A 23,888-nucleotide genomic window follows, 5' to 3' on the forward strand; every position below is an offset into this window, starting at 1 on the left:
CTGCACCTCTCTTTGCTATGTACGTATTGTTCTTGTCTATACTCCGGGAGGGTGTGTGAAGGAGCACAAACATACAGGTGGAGCTGTCTAATGACAGAATGTGGCTAGAGGCGAAACTGTGGGAACTCCCTCACACTGTCCTCAGCGATTACCTCTGCGTTTCCCACATACACAAACACACACACACTCTATGGCAAAGAAGCTATTGTCACTCGGACACACTAAGCACATTATCTGAGAGGATGGTCCTTCTTTTAAAAGGGTGGAAAAGTGAAGAATGGAGAGTGCAGGAAGGGGGAAGAGAGAAGGAAGGCACACAAAACCATGTCAGACCCCCTCAGGGCAGATTTGGCATTGTGTAATACAATCTTGTGCACCCCACCCAACCTGATCCCTTTTAAACACACTCACTCTTTCTCCCACTCACAGGAGTCGCTGTCTAAACCAGCATAGCAACACCATTAGTATCTATGTAATAATGCTCGGAATACTTCAACTGTTTTTCACTTTATTGGCAGAATTGATAGGAAATATATTTAATCTTTTGAGGGCAAAATGTTGTGTGATTACACATTGTTGTTTCATACACTGTCAAGAGGTGTAAGTATGACTTTTAGCCCGCATGTTTTAATGAATATATTGATGTTTGAAACCAGTGTATCAAATATCCCAAAAGGAAGAGATGAGTCACTGTTTCACTATCTCATCCCAACCCGAATGATAACCCCAGGGGGATACTTGATTTTTTAAGTATGTCCAACTTAAGGTGCAGCCCCTCTCCCACCTCTAATCATTTTCACACAGTCTCTTAAAGTACACAAAGACAGACCACATTCCGCTGGTGGGTTGAGCTTGATTTGTTGTTTTGTTAAGTGGCTCGCCCACATAATTAGTTCTGTCAAACTCCACATTATTTCTTTAAGAAGAACAAGTAATTCCGCAGCCTCTCTGCTGCACCTTAGCCTGAAAATGTATTATGAAACGCTATGTGATTCACCGGAAGACAAAACAGAGGTCCAATTACTGACTGACTCACTGCGCTGTACCTGATAGGTGTGTAGAGGCAGATAAATCAGCAATAATCTCAGAAACAACATTCCCGCACAGGGTGGGTGAGGCCTACGCTCACACCACACAGGCACACAGGGCGAGGCTGAGCCACATTCCCCATGTTGGTGCACACGCCAAAGATGCCGCTACAGAGATGTCGAACTGATGATGTGGTCTTTAATTAAGATCCAACCAAGGGCAGGAACAACACAGCAACACATACAGTACAGCAGCATGTAAGACCCTGCCTCAGATGTGGTTGTGACAAAACAAGGACTGAAGTTGTTCTTAGCAGCAGGGTTATGCATAAACAATAGCTGTCCAACGATATCACCGCTGAGATCTGTTTTGCGTTTGGGCTGTGATGATAACTTGAGACTGCGTGTAAAAAATAGCAAAGTGATCCATGATCTGTACCTCATGACGACACGAGATCAATGTGTTCAGCTGCCATGGGAGCTGTGGCTGCAGATCTGTCTCCTTCTAGTGGGCAGATCAAGACTGCAGCTGCACAGGCCTCCTACAACGAGTCAGGATCCACTTCCACTTCACTCCGTTCAGGAAGTTTCTCGAATGTCAAATGCAGCAGAGGTTTCGGCGTGTCAAAACGGGTATCTGACAATATATAAATAAGGAAGTAAGCATTTACAATGCCTGCTCGTTTGTCAGCATATTACTTACAATGTCTATTTACATTTGGAACAAAATGACCGGAGAGTGAATCGACCTTCACTCAAGCTTGAGTTTTTTTTTTTTTTAAGTGTACAAATTAAAGCTTTAACAGTCGCAGTCCAAAAACACAGTTGAGGCATCAACATGGACACAGTGACGTAAGAACATAACCCCAAAGCAAATCAGATAAATATTACACCGTGTAAGATATTTATCATGCAGGCAGCACCGGTCACATCTGTAGCTTGTGTGTCTGTGAGTCCATTTTGTTCAGTTTCACTTACAAGTTTTTACATTTTTAGTTGGATGAATATAAAGAACCATCCTAAAATAACAGTTAAGCAAATATAACAATTGCCTTTTTGCAAATATATATTTATAGCGGCTGAATGTATTATGCACATATACAAATGTTGACTGCAGCCGACGACTTCGGGTCTTCTGCCTCCACTTTCCCCGCAAACTGCAAAGTCCGCTGCGCCTGGCGAAGGTGTCACAGGGGTCCAGGGTCACGGTCTCAGAGCTCTGTCATCAGGAGAGCTCTCAGGATCTTCTCTCTGTCCAGCCTCATCTCCTCTCCACTACAAACACAGAAAGATTAAAAAAAATCTGCATCATGTGAAGCTCAAAGGTGTAATTCTAACAGTTTTCAGCTCACTTTTCTTCACGTGAACCCTTTTCAAGAGCGATGTGGCTGAAAAAACTCTTAGTAATAATCATTGTCACAGAGCATAAATGAAGACTTAAACATCTGAATACTGAACATCGTGTTTAGATACAAACAAAATGTGTCTTTTGAAGATTAGGCCACTTATCCTGTTGAAGTTATTGACTTCTGGATGAATAATGAACTTTTGGATGAATAATTCTTAATGAATTACACATGATTGAAATGGCGCTAACCACATCAAATCACATGGATTCCAGAGTGCTGCTGCTGCCACACTGCTGAGCTAGGCTAGTTAGCTCTTAGCAGTTTATCTCTTGTTACTTCTTCCCCATTATGATTACATGTAGCCGCTGCCTTTATGTACTGTATGTGTTATCAAAAACTAAATTACTAAACTGTTGGAGGATCAATATTGATTTGTCAGACACAGGAAAACAAAAAAGTTTGTACGCTAGACCTTACCCATTTCTAGCCAAACAACTAGCTTTAAATGCTTTTTACGTGCTGCCTTTTTTAAGAATCTGTTCTTTACTCAGTTTCGACCAAATACGCAGGCTAGTAACTGTGAGTTAGCTTTGTAGCACGAACTATCACATGAGAATAAAAGTTGAATATCTGGTTAAACAGTTTCCAAAGGTATCTGACACATTGTCAAAACAATACTGACCACAAAACACTGTCTTAGTTATGTGGCATCAAAAATTGGATTACTAAAATGCTGGGGCATCAAAATGTATTTGTCGGTAAAACTTTTGTAGGCAATATACGTGTGTTAACCAATGAGCCACAAGAATGAGCCACAAGGATGTCCCCCAAAATGCAACCTTAAAAACTTTTAAAAAAAAATGTTTTCTCAGATCACTGGAGGAAGGTTGAAGCAAATATAAACATGCCCTTGAGAACATGGACAACTGCGGTGTGTTACCTGTCGTTTTGGGCAGCGAGGTAAGGGACCAGGTGAGGAATGGAGCTACAGTAGTATGAGGGGGAGAGATGGGGAGAAGGCGAAGGAGAGGGACAGCATGGACTACCCAGCTCCAGTGCTGGCATATTATCCACCTGGAATACAGATGAGTGTATACAGACACAGATATCCCTCTGTTTACTCACAGATAATGCTGAGAGGCTGAATTGATTGCATTACAGAAACATTCTTACTGGCTTTTAAAGTGTCTGCCTGCGTGAGTTTAGTGTGCGTGTGTGTGCGTATGTATTTGTATTTACCTGTGGGTAAATGGACGGCTGTATCTGTTTGTCCAGTGAGCTGGTCGATCCTGACTTTCCTGTACTCTGGGAGGAAATGGCCGCGAGAGCCTCTGGGAGATTATCTTCATCTTCGTGGTTGCTGACGAGCAATAGATTGAGAGAGGCTGAGTGACTAACACGACCTGCAGACTGTTCTGAACAAAATGCAATTTTCATCGGGAGCAGAGATAGCATTGCTTTTGCTTCAAGTACCGAGTGAAGTACTTATTTCCAGAATGCAATTTCCCTCTTGTCTGTCCGGCCTTTGCCAGTCATCAAAGGTGATGTGTACTCACAAGCTGAACTGTCTGACAAGTCGTTTTCTGCGGGTGGTGCTTGTGCTGGCACTGGACTGCGGCCTCTCTGGCGTCAGGCTGCGGTCTTGCCGATGCGGCGTCCTCTCTGCTGTGAGACTTGATGCAGCCGAGTCTTGGGATGAGCTCTGATACCTGAGGACCAGAGTCATCACATGAGGAGTTAGTGATGAATACACATGTGCAGGAAGACGTGCAGATAGGATGAGGGCACTGGCCTGTCATTGAGGGTCTCATTGGAGTTCTTCACTCTAGGTACTGTAGAAGTCTCCTTCTACGGAATGAAGGAAAAGGAGGACACTGCTGTTAGTGACACTGTGCGGCACACGAGGCTTACAGTATGTGGGAAGTGAACTGTAGTACTCACCCTGAAGGCCGCCTCCATCTGGGCCTTGAGGATGTTACACTTGAGATGGTCAGGGAGCGTCACCGGAGAGGCCGGGGGGTGCAGAGACTTCTCAGACAGCTGCTTCTCCTCTCCCTGTCAAAGAAGCAGGCGGTAAAGTTACTCGGGAAAGGTCTCAAAAAGGTGAGCAGAATTAGACAACAGCATGCCGGGAGTGGGCCTGACCTTGTCCATGTTGACGTGCAGCGAGGGCCACGGCGGAGAATCGCTTTCCGACTCCAGAGCCTTGAGCAGGGACTGAGAGATGTCCAACTCATCAGCAGGGCAGTGAGGAGCTCGACGCTCTAACGTTCGATGAGAAAATACACTGTAGGCCCGCATTTGCTTTTGTAGAAACATGCTACTTTCTGGACATCTTTAGTGGGAACAGACTCATTGGGTTAGTTAGCTTATGATCAAAGGGGGTTGGTTTAATGTGGAAGGGATGGCAAAGTGCCAGAGTGGCCATTTCTTTTTATACAGCTGTGTTCAAAAATGGAACAAATAAAAAATGTGAAAAAAAAGAGATGAAGAAAGGAAACACAATTCAATGGTAACTGCACAGTCGGTGGTTTGATCCCTGGCCTCTGCAGTCTACATGTTAAAGTGTCCTTGGGCAACATAGCGAATGCAAAACCTGTGTGTGTGTGTGTGTGTGTGTGTGTGTGTGTGTGTGTGTGTGTGTGTATTAATGAGTAGATGGCAACTTGCACGGTATCTTCTGATTTTTAAGTATGAAATTCCATCTCTTTGATCAAAGGTTTTTGGACAGAGGTCCTTGACACAGAAAGCAGATATATCTGAAAATCCTGTGTTCGCCATTCTGCATCCTGGGTATTTAGTCTAAATACCCAGGTATTTAGTTTAAAAAGTCATTTTATTATTAAAAACAGTAACCGTGCACTGACCAAATCATGTCTGAATCGATATATGAGGGGATGTGTCATCAGAAGGAAAAGCTGGGAGTGTTGACAAAATATATGACGGAGCTTCATAGAGGTTTTGAAACAAAATGATGGTAATGATCAACAAAGCCTGAAATTGGAGTGGAGACAACTGAAGTCGACTAAGATAATAAAGGGAAGTCGCCCAAAAGTTCTATACATTGTATTATCTATACATTCACCTCTGTTTTAAGTGCTATGTTTTCATTGCTTGCCTATTCATTTGATGGTACACTGTAAGATCTGCCAAGACTGACTAGTTTGACATTTAATATTTACCATAATAAATAAACCCCTCCGCATAGAGGGAACTTCAAATAAAAGAATGCAAGTTTGACAAATACCGACCTCACTTATCTAATTCTGACTGAAGCCTCATATTTGTTTGGAATAAACACCGGAACAGATTTTCGAACACATTCACAGTGGTGAATCCGTCCTTTTAGCGGTGGAGCGTGTTGTGTGTGTGATTTGGATGAGCTGATCAGCATGCAGCGACGAACATGAAAAGGGCATCAGTGCAGAAGTCTAGACGTGTGCCACGGATTTGCAGACAGACGCTGTTTGGACAGCTCCTCCTCGGGCAGAGAGTACTCACTGTTCTTGGTGTGTGTGTGGCAGAGCGTGTCCTGGCTGTGCGTGTGGCGCCGGTGGTGGTGATGAATCTTGCCCGAGTAGGAGGTCTCATTCTCCTCGATGCTGAACTGATGGTCTGAGGCGGGACCGCTGAGAGGGAAGCTGAAGACGACACGCGCAATCAAAACAAATTCACCCAATGAAATGCCACTTGTCATTATTATCAACTTGGGATCATTCCGGCTTCAGGCACGTTCATCACAAAACCCTTCAGTCTACGGAGAGAAAAGACGCTCTCAAGTTATGAGTGACAGACTTTTGCAATTATGAACATTTTGTTTATTTGAAAAAGCAGATGGGATCACCCCTAAAGGCATCATGTGATTCAAGTAAGTGTTACAGAGTGAAAGGCGACACACTATGACAGACACACACTGGGCACATTTTCTGTAAACAGCTGGTTGATTTAGCAAATTCATAGCCCGCTATAACAAAGTAAAGCTTATTCAAAAATCTCTCTTTAAAAAGCACAACACCACACATGCAGGATTCTGGATCGGGCTCCTATTTCACACTGGCGATCTACAAAATATACATTTTTAAAGCAGCTTAGTCCCTAAACCAGCATTAAATACGTGCTTAACTCAGCCCCTTCCACCTCATTTAGCACTCATCGTCACTTAATTGCACTCAGATTAAAGTGTTTTGGATAAATTAACTGTCACGACATTTCTAAGGCACACAGATTAATGTAGATGATATGACTGAGGGGATAAAACAAACATGATTACATGAAAATGTCCACAAGATAAAACAAGGCACAAAGATATCAGACCTGGTCCTCTGTTTCTCTATCAATCTGACACTGTATACCTTGATGTGAAGGGACAGAGGAGAGCATCAGTGTAATAAGAACAAAGTTTATAGTTCTGAGCCATAGTAATGCAAAAATATTTACGCTGGGGAAAAAAGCAAATTTCAATGTTGCTCCTATTGTTAATATTTATAAAATAATCCAGGATGATCATGCTCTGGTCTATGGTCTGAAAACAGGAAGTATAATGTCATCGTAGAGCTGGTGGCGACAACTTGAGCATTAAAGACCGTATTTGCTTACATTAAGGCAAATTAGAAGCATTAAAAGTTTGCCGAATTAACAATTAGCAGTTTGCAAAATGCCCACTGATGTACAGACAGTTATCACTGGATTAAAACGTAAAAATATGATGATTCTTAGGGAAGTTCTGCAGTTATATAGAGCGTCTTTCTTCTGTGAATTCTAAGCGGATTTATAGATGTTCACAAGCAACGGACAAAGCAGATATTAATATCTTCTGAATGTGTAAGGAACAACCACATCTATAGATGTGTATATATATATATATATATATATATATATATATATATATATATATATATATATATATATCCAATCTGTGTGTTCACATGAGATATGATCCAGAAAACAAGTGTGATTTTTGCAAATGGCAGTATTAGGGGTTCAAGAGAAGCTTGTCAGCAGGGTGTTGACCGTGTTGATCACTGAACCACAATATTTAACTTCGATGACGATGGCGATGACAGTCGGTTTGAAAACCTCTTTTCTGATAAGGTCCTTGGTCCTTTTTTGGGATTGTTTTTATGAAGGTGCACACTGAAACGTATGAAGGGATGCAACAAACAGGTGAAGACAGCGGGGGTGTGGATGAATCCATCAACAGAGCTTCTCTTTGGGACACCAGTCAGTGTAAAGTCTTAATGTTTAGAGTCTGGGTTTGAAACAGATTCCCAGGGTCAAACAGAGGTCAAAGTGCAGTCATGACCTTGTCCCTGTAAACCACACTGATGGATCCTGGGAAGGTGCCGCTGGTTCGCTCCGGGGCTGGTGGCTGACTTGACACGGGACTCACAGCCTCGACGGATGGCCTGAACATGAGGGTGGAAATGAAGGATCACACACACACACACACACACACACACACACACACACACACACACACACACACATACACACACACGAGCATGAAGGTAGACAAGACACGCATGAAGTTTATGAGTGACGTGACGTGTGATGAGAAAAAGACAACATGGAGTACCGAACAGAGGGCGCCAGATGAGTGACCCTGTCTAAAAATAGAAACTCAGGGACCCGTTAAGACTGCATCGCAGCGTCCTTGAGTGTCTATGTCCTCTGTGTCCTCTCCGTCGTCTTACCTGTGTGACGGCGTGTGGCCAGAGGGCTGCAGGTAGACCGGGGGCGTGAGAGCCGGGTGAGGCGGGTGCCACGGCTCGTGACCAATAGGAATATTGTGCTGGTACTGCAGGGAAGGAGAGGGATTGAAGAGACGCTGAAATTAAATGTTGTCACTAGAGCGGAGCCAGATCAGTGGCTGCTGCATATGTGTGCGTGCACGAAAAGTGGGTTATCTGAGGTCACTCACTGGATGTAGGCTGGGATCAGGGCTGGCTCGAGAGCTGGGAAAAAAATGACAATAATCACAGATGGAAGATTAAAAAAGAAGCAAAGAAGAAGAAGGAAAATATCCTCAAAAACGGTTGAAAAACCAACAAACTGACGACAATTTAGCTTTTTACAAAAGGCTATTTTAGTTCAGATTATCCAGGCCATTATGTGGATTAAGGTCGTGTTTAAAGGATAATGAAAGAGTGAAATAAACAGAAAGTCCTCACAAGTATGGTAACGTGTGTGCATATTTGCGGGTGTCTTACCTGATGTGTTGCGGCTTGGCGGGAGAAAAGGAAGCTGCCAGAGCGAGACACGATGTCAGTTAGAGCAGAAAATAGGACAGTCTGTCATGTTATCTGTTTTTCAGCCTCTGCATACATGTTATTACTCTGAGTTCTCGCCAGCACTTCAATTCTCGCTCGTATTTCTATTGCTGGGCTGAATGACAAACCATCCAGTAAATAAAAGGTGTGTGGACGTCAACACTGACAGCCTTGAAATAAATTCAGTCTGCCCTTGATGATTCATGCATAATAGATTACGGAGGGATAGCGGCCTGTGTGCAGAGGGTGTATGGAGGAGTGAAGAGGACCGCAGGTGCTTTTGACAAAGGTGACACTTAAGGGTAACAAGCCGTCTGAAGGAAATCTGGAGCACTTTCTCAAAACAGAAACCTCAGCTCTTTTAAATATATATATATATTAACCTGTTGATTTTCTATTTCATTCAGTATGTCAAACATTATTCATGGCCGGCAATTTTACAGCTTTTCTGTCGAAGAATAATACGTTCAACAGTGATTCTGAACAGCAGAGACAAGGTTTCTAAAGTATGCGACCTTCGTGATAACGAGCGCAGTAACGGATTAAACAGGGGCTGTTAGTCATCCAGGTTTGTATGTGCTGATAAGTCTCACCTTTGCCCAGCGACTGTGTGCGGGAGGGGTATCTCTTGCTCGGCCTTCGCTCGAATGTGCTTGCTCTCCTCAGTCTGCCTCCATGAGTGGCCTGATACTCAGTCTTACCACTGTGACGTGGAACACACAGAGGAGGGAAAACAGTGTTGTGTCATTTAAAAAACTTTTTTTTTAAATATATAATTCATTCAGTGTAGTGTCCCCTCATCCTCTTAAACACCAAATTGAGGAATTTTCAATGACTTTCCAGGGCAAATTCCTTAAAATTCAAGGATTCAACACACCATAGTGTGAGACAGGAATCAAGGTCAGTTACAGTAACACCACTCCTTGGCTGATCACTTCCACATCATCACTTCCCAGGCAATTTGGCCTTACTGGCTGGGAGCAGTAGCAGTGATAAAAGTAATATTCGGCTCCGAGATCAATCACGACTTCAGTGAAATATATTTAGGTAAGATTCCAACCAAACTCAGCCGACTTGAGAAACATGTTCTTCAAATAGTGCTCGCAGGCAGTAAAAAAGCCATTACCAGGAAATGGATGATTAAAGAACCGCCCACAAGAACAGAGTGGATGAGGATAGTAAATGAGATTCCTGGTATGGTAAGGAACGTCATTCTCCCTGAAATGTTTTATGGATACATTTGCCAATTATTGGATACCATAATACAGCAAGGAACTAACAAAAACTTTGTTTTGTGTGATCCTGTACATACATCTATATATATTTTGCTATTTTTATGTATAGGTCACACTGATTTGTTCATCTATATAATCTTTGCTGAATACTGATTGGGAGACATTATGCAGAAATATTTAAAGCATATTCCTTTGGCTGTTGACAAAAGGTTCAAAATCAGTGACATTTGTGTATCAATTATACTGGATTACATTTACTTCCACCACTTGAGTTTTCAATACACAGACACCGAAGTGAAACACACTTCAGCCGCTCCGACAAATGGCAGGAAGTGCCCTTCAAGTGTGGGAACTGGTTCTGACCATCTCTCATAATCACAGTGAGGAGAAAACAAACAATATAAAGGGGATGTGTCAGTCACCATAGGAACAGATCCATGTAACCATAGACACACTGTAACCATAGATACAAAGCCTCTGTTTAATGTGACACGCTATGTTGCCCATATGCTGCATCATCCGTCTTCTGTCACAGGTGAGCCCGTCTCTGTGCTCTACCTGAATCTGAAGCGGGACCCGAGTCGTGTGAAGTCGCTTTGGCTGGCCTTGCCCGTGGTTGGTTGGCGTAGCCGGAAGAAGGCGTGGCTCTCCACGGCACACTTCCACAGGTGTTTGCAGCTCTTGGAGCTGGCCAGCTGGAACACAAACGTGTGCTCCTGCTCCCGACCCTGGAAACAATCAAACACTGTTAGCACACGCCCTGTGTGTCCGAGTGTGTGTGCATGCGCTTGTTTGCATGCAGGGAAACAAACCTGATCATCGTCCTCCACCACAACCAGCGTGAGTCGACTCTTTTTGAAGTCCAGCCGAGTGATTTTTGGCCTGGATAACACACAGAGACGCACAGACCAGCTAGTGTTATTTGGGTCAGAACAACATTAACATACGTTGATCAACTTAAATACGGTAGACCTTTACTCAATCACTCAAAAAACAAAATTCAGATACCTTTAACCCTGTGCCCTATATTTACATGTTTTGGTGAGTACTTGATTCAGATTCACCAAATGTTTTGGAAGCAGTCCAGTCGATCTCCTCAGCCGACAGTCACCACATGTCTGCAACACCTGCAATGTAATCCTAAGGGGCAGACTTCTCCTTGAACAAAATCTTCCTCTTAAATAAAAAGGTCTATCTCCGTAAGAATCATTTCTGTAATGTTGTCAGTCTCTTAGAGTCTTCAGCCTGTCAGTGGCAAAAACAAGCACTGTTAATGGAAGTGAGTTTGACAGTCGTGAGTTGACCCAAAGGATTACACTGAGGAGATCTGCTGGACCGATTCCAGAACTTTGGGTGAATTTGAATCATTTACACAGTGAAACATGTAAATGTGGGACCAGGTTTAAAAGTACAGGAATTCAATTAGAAAAAAAAACTTGTCTTAGAGTTAGATTTTTAAGGTTTGTTTAAAGGTGCAACACATAAGATTTTTTTCAGGCCCAGTGCTAGCTGGTTAGCATGCTAACTTCAGCAGACATGTCTTCAACACAGTACACTGACGTCTTTGACAACACATCAACCCTGTTGTTTGCCACTTTGAGAACCACTGGACTAGTGACACGTTCAGCGTCCTCACCAGAAGAAGAGGCCAATTTTGTTGGAGCCTTCAAACACTAAGATGCCAGTAGGAGTGAGGCCGAGTGCATATTCTCCTCCATCTCTGCCCTGAAGACACAACACACACACACACACACACACACGGTTAGCTCTCAGACACACCTGCGACATAGCGACTTTTAATGACCATCGAACACACTCACACACCTTGACAAAGTGCATGTCTACTCCGTAAAGTTCCAGCCACTTGCATTTGTTGAGAAAGGAAATCTCGGCTTGAGACGGACTCTTCCCCCTGAGAATTAAAGAAAAGACACCACGGTGAGTTTTCACAACAAAAACATCACTCCCTCCGGCACCTCACAAATCAGTAATGACACTTTCTGACCTCAACTGGTAATTGGTGTTGGCTCTCAGGAAGATACTCTGTGAGTAACCTCCTTGTTGCCTCCCTGACTCAGTCTTGGCGTGTTTGTATGGCAGTGAACCCAGAGCGGGTTCGTCCTTGCGTGGCTCCGGCGGCTCGGTGAAGCGCAGCATATGTGTGTGTAATCTAATCCGAGATGGGAGCAATCAGACCGCGGCTGGGTTAAACACTGCTCAGAATCAATCAAGACCCTCCAGGGATTAATCTCTTAATCCTCAATACAGGCCAGTGAGAGCGAGGCCAAGGCAGAGGAGGAGGAGAGAAAAGAGGGAGAGTGAAATGTAGACGCCCTGGTCACTGGAAACGCTGGCGCTGAAAGGCAGCAGCAGCAGAATGACTTTCCCTTCCTGCTCGGTGCTCTGCTTTTCTCGCCCCAGTTGTTTCACCACGACGAGGAGATAAATGTGCTCAGGTCAAGCCACAGGACGCCTCACAATAACATGAGCATTGTGGCAACTGGCGCACAGTGCTTGAGAAAGGTCCCATTTTCTTTGACTTCGTGGTGAACTTTAAACTCACCTGAGCTCCAACCACCTGCCGAAGATGTCTGCCTCCATGGCCTCGGTCTGTTTGGGACTGAAACGAAACTCAGACACCAGCTCAGGGGAGTGCTCCAGGGGATCGCAGTCTCCCAGTTCACCTGGACGTGATGAGAGATTTAGAAACACAGATGTAGGAGAGCAGCAGACGGAGAAGCCACAATACACTCTGCAAGATGAGGTCTTTATGGCGAAACAAACAAAAATGTCTCGTTGCAACACACTCGGTGGTTTTGCTGCTAATGGGGGCGAATGGTAGCAAACAACAGATATATAATTGCTGTGTAACGTGACAGTACAATTCTTTCTTCCTTCTTACGCTGATGTTACACCATGATACGCCAACTATCATCATCCCATAATTGTAATTTATGGTTGTTCAGCAGAGATCACACAGGCGCTCTGTAAAGCTCCAAATCCCTGCATGTTCAGACTGCACGACAGAAGGTGAACTAACATGTAATTGCAGACAGAAGACTTGTCTGAGAGTTGGCTAACACACTGTCACCCTCTTCAACATCTGAGATTTAAGATGACTGAACTTTTTGAACACAGGGAACCACCACAATCAACATCCATCTGAGCTCGTTGCTCGTCCTTCTGAGATTTTCTGATGACGCCGATCATACATGTCTTTCTTTTCCCCAAACAAGGCTGTTAAAGTAAAATCACCACTGAGAAAGACTCCTCGATCACAACTTGTTTTAATGCCTGATGATGGATTAGATTATAAATAAGTCATCTGTAACATTATATATTAAGGTACACATATTAAAAATGTAATAATTGGGTATTAGCATGAATATCAGTATCATATTGGCTGTTTATTAGTCATAATAAAACACTCATTAATGCCATATTCTGTAACTTGTTTTAGTTTTCACATCTACAAGTTTATTTTCATTAAAAAGCTTATTGCACTGACACTGTATATTTGTATTTATACTGTATACTGAGTGTTATATTTACATATTGTACATTGCGTATCTTCCGTATACATATTTCTACTACTATTCTTATTTATTTTTGTAATTTCAATATTTTTAAATTACACCCATGTTTCATTGTACTAGGGGTCGACTGATGTGACTTTTTCGGGGTTGATACGGATTATTAGAAATCAAGGAGACTGAAAAATGATATTTGGGACCGATATTCATTCGCAATAAAACTCAAACTCCTTGTAACAACATTTAGAACAACCCATGATGGAATGAACTCAAGTACTGCTCTGAAAAACAATTTTGAGGGTTCTTTAGGTATTTATTTGATACATTTAGTTTCTAGTTACTTTGCAGTGTTTATAGGCTGTTAATTGTGACATATAACAGATCATATATTGTTGTAGGCGGGACACTGAGTGAAATCACAGTGTGGTAACAGCAGACTTAGAGAGGACGCTGCATCAGAGCCAAAGTAACAAGTTTTCAAATTAGTTTATTTTATCAGCAAACCGGCAGAAATATATATCATATATCAATCAGGCCAATAATCGGTCAACCCCTTTTCTAGTTTTGAGTCTACTACGTCAAAAGTTTTTTCTAAAAGGTTACACTGGAAAACACTGGAAGTAAAATGAATGAGACATGATCTGCAGCTAATGGCTAAAGCCTGCAAAACTCTGGTCCGTTAAGAGGGAAGTGAAAACTCATTAACTTAACTCAACATGTAACAGAGTATAAGTGAGTATGAGAGGTCTACTTACTTTGTAAACAATATGCCGCCAGCTCTACTGAGACATCGTACGGACATTTCAATCTGGGTAGAAAGAGAGACACGGAGCTGTTTGTAGTGAGAGTGCATTCACACACACTCATAGAACCATCACACGGTGTGATGTGTGTGTGTTATCATGTGTTGGAAAGACATAAAAGTGTCTGAGTGCCCTACAGTGTGTGTGTGTGTGTGTGTGTGTGTCAAGGAGGAGAGGAGCAACCCTTTTCCTAAAATAAGCAGCCCTCTACTGTTCCTGATCTTGAGCTTTATAATAGAGCTGGACTCTGGGGATCCGTGGCCCAGATAGAGGCAGGAGGAGGGAGAGGGGCAACACGCCGTCAAAGATGTGTGTGTTTGTGCACGCGGGTTTGTGTTTGTGTGTAAGAAACAGGCGCCGCTGCTCAGAAGTTCCCGAAAACTCCAGTGTAGGTCACCTGTATGTACGCTCCCACAGGTGTGTGTGTGTGTGTGTGTGTGTGTGTGTGTTTGTGGGTTTAATGCCACGACTGAGATCCAGACGTCTGCACTGTTAAGAGAAGTCACCTGGATACGATTCATGTTTTGGACTCGTGAGGAGAAGGAATGTATTTTAAGATGAGTGTTTTCTTCCGCTCCAGTTAAGATGAGGTCAGATTGAGGATGCATATTCAAGGACGTGGTTTTTTTAAATAAACCATTTTACTGTTTTTAACACCAACAAACCACAGAGCTCTACATTCAAAACTCTAAACTCTATTTGAACACTGACTTTGAGAAGGAACTGTTTTAACAAATTCAGCCCTTTAAATTGTACACTCCAAAGAGGTCCAAACCAATAACGAGGTCAAAATATCTTAAAGACACAGAGGGGCTTTTATTTTGGAATTTAAAGTTGAAAGTTGTTCACCATCAAAACCAGAAAGTCCTGCATCTTGTGCATCTTTTTCGATGCCACTTTATAATGACCATCATTACTGCATTTTACACTATTAGCGAATAAATAGTTAATAGTTATTTCACTGTTAACAAACAATAAAATACTTTTTAAACCATTTACTAAGCAATGTCAAAGGTTTATAAACACCCACATCAACATAATGTTTATGCGGTAACTACATTGTATCTATTAAACATTTAGAAAGTGTTATAATCATTATTTATCATAGTACAACAAACAACTGCTTGTAATTCATGTTTGAGTGTTTCAATCGCCACGTCTAATCTCACACCTGTTCCTCAAAGTGTCCAGCATTAGTTGAACTCTGCAAAACATTTGAAATATAAACTGCACGTATATGTTAGATATAAGATGATGGTTTGTCTAAATGTGTATCTGTGTGTCTATGCTGTGATGTTTCGGTCACATTTGTGTAAGAGGCACTTACTTGCCAGACAGAATATCCTGCCGAAGCTGCAGCACAAACAGATACCTGTCAGGGTGAAAAAACAAACGACAGAGTGAGAGGCTGGCGCCCAACAAGAACATAAATCAATTGATGTATCGCAGGCTTTGCCTCATCTCTGACACATAATTTGTTTTAACAAGTCTCTGTCCGTTTGGCCTTGATTTGAATCTGCCCACAGCAGCAAAGTAATTAGCCCCACATCCCCCTTTGGACCTCCGCACAGGGCTCCTGAGAGAAGTGTGTGTGTGTGTGTGTGTGTGTGTGTGTGTGTGTGTGTGTGTGTGTGTGTGTGTGTGTGTGTGTGTGTGTGTGTGTGTGTGTGTGTGTGTGTGTGTGTGTGTGTGTGTGTGTGTGTGTGTGCTTTGCTTGTAAGAGTTTTACCTTGTAAATTCCTCACGCAGGTTATTTGGCTCCGAGGAGTAAAATTTCACTCTGAAGAAGAGTCTGTACGGAGACCCGTCTGTAAGGAACAAAGGAGACAGGAAGAGGTGGAGCGAGAGGAAGTCGCTCTTTACTGAAAATGTATTCGGTCGAATCAAATCAAAACTCATAACTGATTTAAAACCACCCGGTATAAATCCATCACTGTCAGTCTGACCCTTGTTTAAAGGCTCCTGAACTACAATTCAAAGGACAACATCAGCCCCTCCTCCCTCCTCCTGTGCCATCCCCCCCCTACAAGCTGGAGAGCAAACAAGGGTACTGCTCCTAATGCGCACGCTAATCAGCATGTCAACATTGGATAATGGCCACCTGCTCCCTGCTCACCTGCCTCCACATGCACGTACTGCACATTTTCCTACACACTGCACAGGCCTCGTTAGAAAGCAGGTGAGGTGAACTTACCTCGGATCTGTTTCTTGATAAACTTCGACATATCCAGCCAGTGCTGCAAGAGATCAGAAGAATGAGGGGGTGAGCTGTCTCAGCGGGCGGTCCACGGGCGAAATACGTAAGAGCTTGTTACTCACCGAGACTTGTTCTGTGTCCATGAACTGAAGCCCGAAGTAGTCCGTCTCAACCAGATCTATGTGATACATGATCTGGTCGAAGAGGTCCTGGCCTCTGGATTTACTCTGCAAAACATGAACAACAAGTGTTTTCAGTCTCAACGAGACCCAATATCTCGTTAGAGCTGCAACCATTAGTTGATTAGTCGAAAATACTGTGATGATCCACTGATTGGCTCTGCCATTCTTCAAGCAAAAACGTCAAACTTCTGCTCAATACGGTTCCTTAAATGTAAAGTTTTGCTGCTTTTCTTTGTCATTTATGACAGTAAAATCGATGTCTGTTGGACAAAAGAAGCTATTTAAAGACGTCACTTTGGGGTCATTTTTCACAATTTGTTTTATATTTTATGGACTAAACATTTAATTAGTTAATCATGACACTAACTGTTGGTTGCAGCCCTAGTTCGCATTAGAGATTACACATTTAAACTGATGGATTTTCAAGGAATCTAGGCATGAGTGTCCACAACAAGAGCAAAATCACTTTATCAGTGCGTACGGTTGTTTCCGTGTGTGTGTGTGAGTGAATCTGACTCAAATTGAGTGGGACAAGCCTCTGAGACACATATTTTATTACATATCTAATGAAATGAGACTACACTGTGTATGGTCTTACACTGTTATATCTTGATAAGCGTTGTCTCTTCCTGGTTTTAGAGACCACATATCAGTAAAGTGATGTCATTTTCTGAACTTCCCAGACTGTTCTAATATTTGTTTTAACCCACTTAGTCATGATTATTTATCAGACATGTGACTCGACAAGCCCAAAGTCATTTTTTCTCGGTCGAGTCGATTCAAGTCCTCAGTTAAAGGTGCACTATGTAGAGTCTGTGACTTCCAAGTTCAGTTCAAGTCCCAAGTCATTTATTTTGGTCAAGTCAGCCTGCAAGTCATCAGAACAGGGACTCAACTCACAATGAGTCCAAGTCTCAATGACTTGAGTCCACATCTCTGCTTCTTATTAAGAGTTAATGCTTTGTGGAAGCACCAACAGGTGGTTGGTCCCAAATACTGTAATATTTGATTTTGTTGTCTCATCACAGCATTTATTAAGTGCTTTAGAGGAGATTTCAAAATATGCACTGATGTAATGTGCATCCCGATATAGCCACACAATAGCGCAATGTTAATTTAAAGGAAAAGTTCACCCAAACATGAAAATCCAGTCATTATGTACTCAGCCCCATAGTGGTGGAAAGTTGGGTGAAGTTTTGTAGTCCACACAAAAACATAAAATGACTCCATACAGCTTGTGTTAGCATGCATTGTGTCTGAATGTACAGTGAAAAGTCTGGCTTAAGAAATGTGTGTAAATAACATCTTTTCAAATCAAATTATGGGATCATAGGGCTTCAGGATTTTTACAGAACACTGTAACATCGTTGCGCTGTGAAGCTCCAGAAATGTTGTGTGGACTACGCAGCTCCATCAGACTTTCTATCGACATAGGGAAAAGTAGATAATGGCAGAACTGTCATTTGTGGGCAAACTTATTCTTTAAGGCTGCATCACCCGGCACTAGTATATTTGTCATCTCGGCTGTCTCATCTCCCGGTGATAAATTGACTTTTAAACTGAGTTTCGCTACTCAGGGTGGTTCCAGACTTCCTCGTAATTTAGGCATGAGTGTGTATAACCAGAGCAAAATGACTAATAGGGCATGTGAAAGTGTTTGTTTGCGTGTGTGTGTGCGCACGCATCTGGGTCAAAATGAGAAGCCCCTGAGGGAAAGGCCCTTTTTCAGACTCTCATCAACAACACGCACAACCCAAGAACACACACACACACTTAAGCACAACCACTGCACTGGCGGTTTGTCCCCTCCGAACAGTTTTATGGGCCTCATCATCGCCCCGTACGATGACCTCCCTCCTGCCTGACCCACATAACACACAGTGGGTGTGTGCAAAGATGACAGCCTTGTACTTTGGATCCTGATAACCAGTCTAAACTTCCTGGTGAGTGTATGAATGTGTGAGGAAATCAGTGGTATTAAGGGATTGGGGACAGGGGGAGAAAAAAAGAAAAAAAAAGGAAAAATCACCAGAACGCCTCTCGCTCGTTCTGCAGCGTGTTTGGAGAGGCTGATTGAAATCACGGCCTCTGTCACATGGGAGCGCGTGCAGAGGCAGGAACTGCACACCACGCCGGGGCGAATATTTCCACTCTTTCCGCTCTACCTTGTGTTTTTGTCTTCGAGTGACACCCGAATGAACCAGTTTCACTCTACCTGGCGTGCACAAACTTGTCCCAGCACACCTGTGACTCAGCCTTGCAGCTTGACAAGCCCTGCGACGGTTTATTGTCGGGGCTGTGACACCTCAGAAGGAGCTGCTGCGATTGTGATAATGCTGTAAGCTCCCTGCAGGACAAGAAACACACTCTCTCTCGCCCTCATAACCCGCCGCACACCGGCCGAGCATTAAGGAGGGTGACGCATGCACGCAACAGCTTTCGGTGACACACGCAACCTTCAGAATGAAAACATCTCGCAAGGAGCCACTTACGCACGAATGCCCACGCTCTCGCTCACCATCCCACCTACCCCTCATACACTCCGCTCTCCAGTCTGTTACATAGAGTCCCCACGGTGGCAAATCAGATCAGGGAGTCAGGGAATAGTGGAGGACAGAGAAGAAGAAGAGGAAGAAGAAGAGGAGGAGGAAGAAGGAGTGACGGATGTGAAGACGATGAGCGATGGAGCAGGCCACAGAGGGAGTGTAAAAGGAAGATTAGGAGAGGAGGGAGCCGGAGGTTAGGGAGGGGGACTGCTCGAGAAAGATCAGGTACAGGCAAATAGACGGAGGGAGCGAGAGAGAGGAAGAGGAGGAGGAGGAGGAGGAGGAGGAGGAGAAAGTGAGAGAGAGGCTGTAAGAGAGCAAACAGGAGGGGGCAGCTTCAGGTCCGTCTTCGTTAGATTTCCCCGCAGTCAGAATAGGGAAGTAATGTGATGAATTGGCTGATCATAACACCATCTGGAGCTCTCAGTGAACAGAAAAACACGCTCTCACGTGCTCTCACGCGCACACACACACACACACACACACACACACACACACACACAGTCATACTATATAGGCCACTACGATACTACAAGCAGGGAAACTTCAGTCGATGGGAACTTATCTTATCTTATCTTAACTGGACACATCTCATCGTCCATTTAAACTTGGCAACCAGAGTTAATCCACCAGCTGATTGAAAGACAATTAATTAGCAACTATTTGCATGAGTTTGAGTCATTTCTATATCAAAACTGTCAAATATTTGTCGGTTTCAGCCTCTTAAATGTAAGAATTTGCTGCTTTTCTTTGTCATTTATGACAGCGAATAAAGCATTTTGGGGGTTTTGGTCTTTCGTTTGGACAAAGGAGCCAATCTGAAGACGTTATTTTGGGCTCTTTGGGCATTTTATTTTGGGATGCTTTATGGACTAAACATTTAAAGGATTACGCCTGAAATTGATCAGCAGATTGACTGATAATTAAAACAATCCAGACGCATTAAATGGCGAAGATATTGTAAAGAAATGCCAAAAAGTGATGTCTCAGATCCCAAGAGGAGGTCCTCAAGCTGCTCATTTTGTTGGGAATCAGTCCAAATCTCTAAAAGCGTTTCATTCAAAAAGTGAGATGATAAGAAAGAGAGAAGTAGCAAATCCTCACATTTGAGAGGCAGGACAAGTGAGTTTTGGGCATTTTTGCTTGAAAACAACTAATAAATAATCAATGTTTCCTGTCAATTAGTGCTGAAACTAACAATTACTTTCACTGTCCTTTAATCTTGATTAATCGATTAGCTGGCTGGTTTGAAAAATGCCGATCAGAGTTTCAGAAAAGCCCAAGATGGTGTCCTCAAATGTCTTGTTGTGTCCAAAGACCCGGAGGCATTCAGAGGAGTGAGGAAATTATCAACATTTCAAAAATAGCAACATTTAAGAAGCTGGAGAAAACTACTCACACCAGTTATTGGATTATCGAAATAGTTGCCGATTAACACCGAGTCACTGATAACTTATCGATCAATGGTTGCGGCTCTACTGGTGATCTTAGGTTCCGCAAGATAAAAACACCCATTTCTACATCCTCTCTAACCAGCGCTGTGTTCACACCAGATTCAGAGACTCCTCATGTATTTTGAATTCTAAAAGTTGAAACTAAACCGACGATTTAACCAGATTTAACCCCGTCTCTCATTTTAGCAGGGGGGGCCACCCTACGTTGTCCCTACGGGGTCCCCGGTCCCGCGCTTTGGCACACATTGACCCGGGCTACACCTCGTCCTGCGCCATGCACTCTGTTTACACACACACTGTTTACACACAGAGCCGCTGTGTGCACTCACTGGCAGGTCCACAGTGACGTCCGAGCCGTCCAGCAGCAGGACGCGGCAGGTGATGGTGGTCCTCGCCGCGCCGGCCGCCGGGATGTGGACCGACGATCCCCCGGTCACCACGGCGGGCGCATGCACGACCTGCTGCTGATGGGCCAGGAGCAGGGGGTTCCCGCTCACCCCTCCTGCTCCTCCTCCCCCTCCTTCTCCTCCCCCTTTCCCGTCCCGTTCGTCCCTCTCTCTCGTCTGGAAGCGGCTCCGGGAGCGGCGGCTGAACGTCCGGCGCAGAAAGCCCATCATCTTCCCGATCCACGAGGCGAGGAGGTCCGTGCCGCGTCCGCGAAAACTGCTCCACACAACAGCCGGTGCAGCCGGGGTCCTGCTTCTGCCGCCGCCGCCGCCTCCTCCTCCTCCCCGGGGCGAGGAGTCACTTAGCAGGCGCGGAGGAGACTTCAGGGCTGCCGCTCAGTCCTCAGACTGGATGTCGGCAGCAGCGGAGCGACTCCGGCCGCATACTAATGAAACTGACACGGATCGAGCAACCAGTGGACCACCGACCATTCAGCCCGGTGTGGACGACAGGACTCTCTCACGGAAACACACACAGCCCTCCTCCTCCTCCTGTCCTGTCCTCTCCCGTGCACCTGCCTCCTGCTCTGCTTGGCTCGCTGTTGCGCACCGACTCTGAAATCCCGGAGAAATCCCGTCCGACGCTCCGCAGTGGGAGCCCCTGAGTCACACGGGGCCGGAGGTGGTGGGGGGAGGGAGGGCGGCGGGCGAGGAGGAGGGAAGTGTTGTCACCTCTGGACCGGTACCGGACCCCTGCTGCTTGGTGCCGCTTGTTCCCACCGGGCGAAGCGAAAGTACTCCTGCCTCACAGGTAAAAGTCAACCAGCGAAACTGGACAAACAGAGTCATCTGCGCCTGCGTAAAAGCACAGCGCAGAACAAACTTCTGTTCCTCCCGACTGGCCGACCCGTCAGCGTCGGTGAACCAGCGCCACCTGTCTGTCACGAGCCCGCCAGGAGGGAGGAGGGAGGGTGTGGATCATAGTAGATTAATAGTGGTCCCCAAGGTGGGGTCCGAGGTGCCACAAGGGTCGTTAGAGGGTTTCCAGGAGGTCCTCCACAGCAGAATGATCGTTTATGTAGCGGGGCTGTACCCAGGGACTGCAGAGGCCTGACACTGAGGCCTGACATGTCACAGAATAAACAATCCACTGAAACATAAAGCAAGATGTTTCCAAACATAAAACTCCCCAGATTTCCCATTCTCAAACATGAAGTGGAGGAGGAACTTTTCTAAACGGTTCTGAAAGTATTAAAGCATAACTCATCCTGTTTTAAATATATTTACAAATATGATATACAAACTGGATTACTCATTTTCTACGTAGGGGAATATTATCTCATCCTGTTGTCCTACAGTCCACACTTTTCCTCGTGGAACTTATTATCTTTTTCATGCCGTTTGAGTTGTGCCATGAACCACACGTATGATTTTTCTCAACTTGAGAAAGTTGCAGTTTTTCATTAAAATAATGAGAAATAAGACTATTGACGTCATCGTTAGTGACGTCGTCCAATCAAACGGTCACCAAAAGCCATAATTTGAACCTTGTTCAAGGTTGTAGCTCACAGAACTGACAAACTCTCTGTTTACATAATTGCAGTCCTCAATAAGACCAGATTTATCCTGATTTTCATCCGTCTTTGTATTTTTCTGAGTCAAGTTGGCGGACATGTTGGTGACGCGTGTTGAGTGAGTCCATGTGGTTCACTGAGCGTTTAGCACAAAACTAGATGATATTTTAACTTCACGGCTGACCAGCTGAGACTTTCCTGACTTGGAAAACAATCTTTTAAATTGACAAACATCATATGTGTGGTTCACAGCGCAATTCACACAGGATCAAAAAATGGTTTGTCTTCCCCCGTTCACTACCACAAAGTTTTTCCAAAGTAAGGTCCGGTGAGATCTGCCTGAAGGAGCATGAACTCGGCGCGCTATCTCATTGCACTTAATATGGCATCTTCTGATCACCTAGAAAATGGCATTCCAGTCAGATAAATGAGATTTTAGATGTTGGTTCCATCGGGAGATATTTTTTCAACTTATTACAAGCAAGAACACCATGTTTTTTTCTAGTCTTTAAGACACTGTTTCATGTTCTGCATCTTTTTTTTCTTAAAGGGCTTATCCACCAATTTTCCACGTTGAAGTGTGTTTACAGGTCTTGAGGACTTCTACTGCACACATAGTATAAAGTAGCATAAAGCCTTTTGTGGCTCCAGAGAGCGCTGCATGTAACCTGATATCATGATGTCACTCAGTAGCTAAACTGCATTGTTGGTAATGGAGGTCAGGTTTTGTTTAAAGGAAGTTGAATGAATAAAAAAGGCAGTATCTCTGGTTGTACTGTATCGGTTTTGATTTCATTTGTTTTAAAACTGTCTATAATGAGTCAAACAATGTTAAACGAGAGTAGTGAAGACCAGTGAACTGCTTTTTAACACTTAGCTCCTACATTACCCACAATGCATCTTAGCAACTGAGTGACATCACTGCAGGCAAATTATCAGATTACATGCAACTTCCTCTAGAGCCACGAAAAGCTTTACACTACTTTGTTCACACAGGCAGTAGTACTCCCCAAATGTGTAATGTGTATAATTGTTGGAGTTACCCTTTAACTGTCTGAGAACAACTTTCTGCCCAATCACTATTGATGGTTGGGGTCTAATATATGTATACATTTCTAACTTCGAACTAATATGAGTAGGAGCTACAGATTCAAACAAACCCACTTAAATGCACAAGACAAAATGTCTTACAAAAGTGTGTTTATGAGTGAAATAAGATTCTGTGTCACTCTCTGACATTTTAGTGGTATGACTTGAACAACACTCTAAAAGAGTATCAACATCATAAACTTGCAGAGATACAGCGATGCCACATGTCGTTGTTTTTGTAAG

At 43.8% G+C, this 23,888-nt stretch overlaps 1 protein-coding gene across 1 annotated transcript; it reads right to left on the reverse strand.

Moving 5' to 3' along the window:
- Positions 1–91: 91 nt before the first annotated feature.
- epb41l4b (erythrocyte membrane protein band 4.1 like 4B) lies at positions 92–23,208 on the reverse strand. Its single transcript, XM_037073499.1, has 23 exons — positions 20,926–23,208; positions 16,537–16,641; positions 16,412–16,454; positions 15,947–16,025; positions 15,545–15,589; positions 14,170–14,222; positions 12,445–12,565; positions 11,706–11,793; positions 11,518–11,606; positions 10,694–10,763; positions 10,440–10,609; positions 9,240–9,349; positions 8,587–8,620; positions 8,298–8,331; positions 8,071–8,174; positions 5,879–6,018; positions 4,523–4,641; positions 4,319–4,432; positions 4,170–4,225; positions 3,934–4,086; positions 3,617–3,737; positions 3,318–3,451; positions 92–2,303 (listed from the first exon to the last, which is right to left on the reverse strand). The coding sequence occupies exons 1-23, from the start codon at positions 21,211–21,213 to the stop codon at positions 2,240–2,242; spliced, it is 2,334 nt and encodes a 777-aa protein (XP_036929394.1). The 5' UTR covers positions 21,214–23,208; the 3' UTR covers positions 92–2,239.
- Between the last annotated feature and the right edge of the window lie 680 nt (positions 23,209–23,888).

This window comes from Acanthopagrus latus, chromosome 17 (genome assembly GCF_904848185.1).
Source record: "Acanthopagrus latus isolate v.2019 chromosome 17, fAcaLat1.1, whole genome shotgun sequence".
Lineage (NCBI taxonomy): Eukaryota > Metazoa > Chordata > Actinopteri > Spariformes > Sparidae > Acanthopagrus > Acanthopagrus latus.

What these genes read in the sequence shown, in the direction of transcription:
- epb41l4b (XM_037073499.1), bottom strand. Translation starts at nt 21,213, where the DNA reads ATGATGGGCTTTCTGCGCCGGACGTTCAGCCGCCGCTCCCGGAGCCGC. An exon ending in GGCAGGTGGTTGGAGCTCAG is followed by an intron (nt 11,794 to 12,444) that starts GTGAGTTTAAAG and finishes TTTAATTCTCAG; the next exon opens with GGGGAAGAGTCCGTCTCAAG. An exon ending in CTGATCCCAGCCTACATCCA is followed by an intron (nt 8,175 to 8,297) that starts GTGAGTGACCTC and finishes CCTTCCCTGCAG; the next exon opens with TACCAGCACAATATTCCTAT.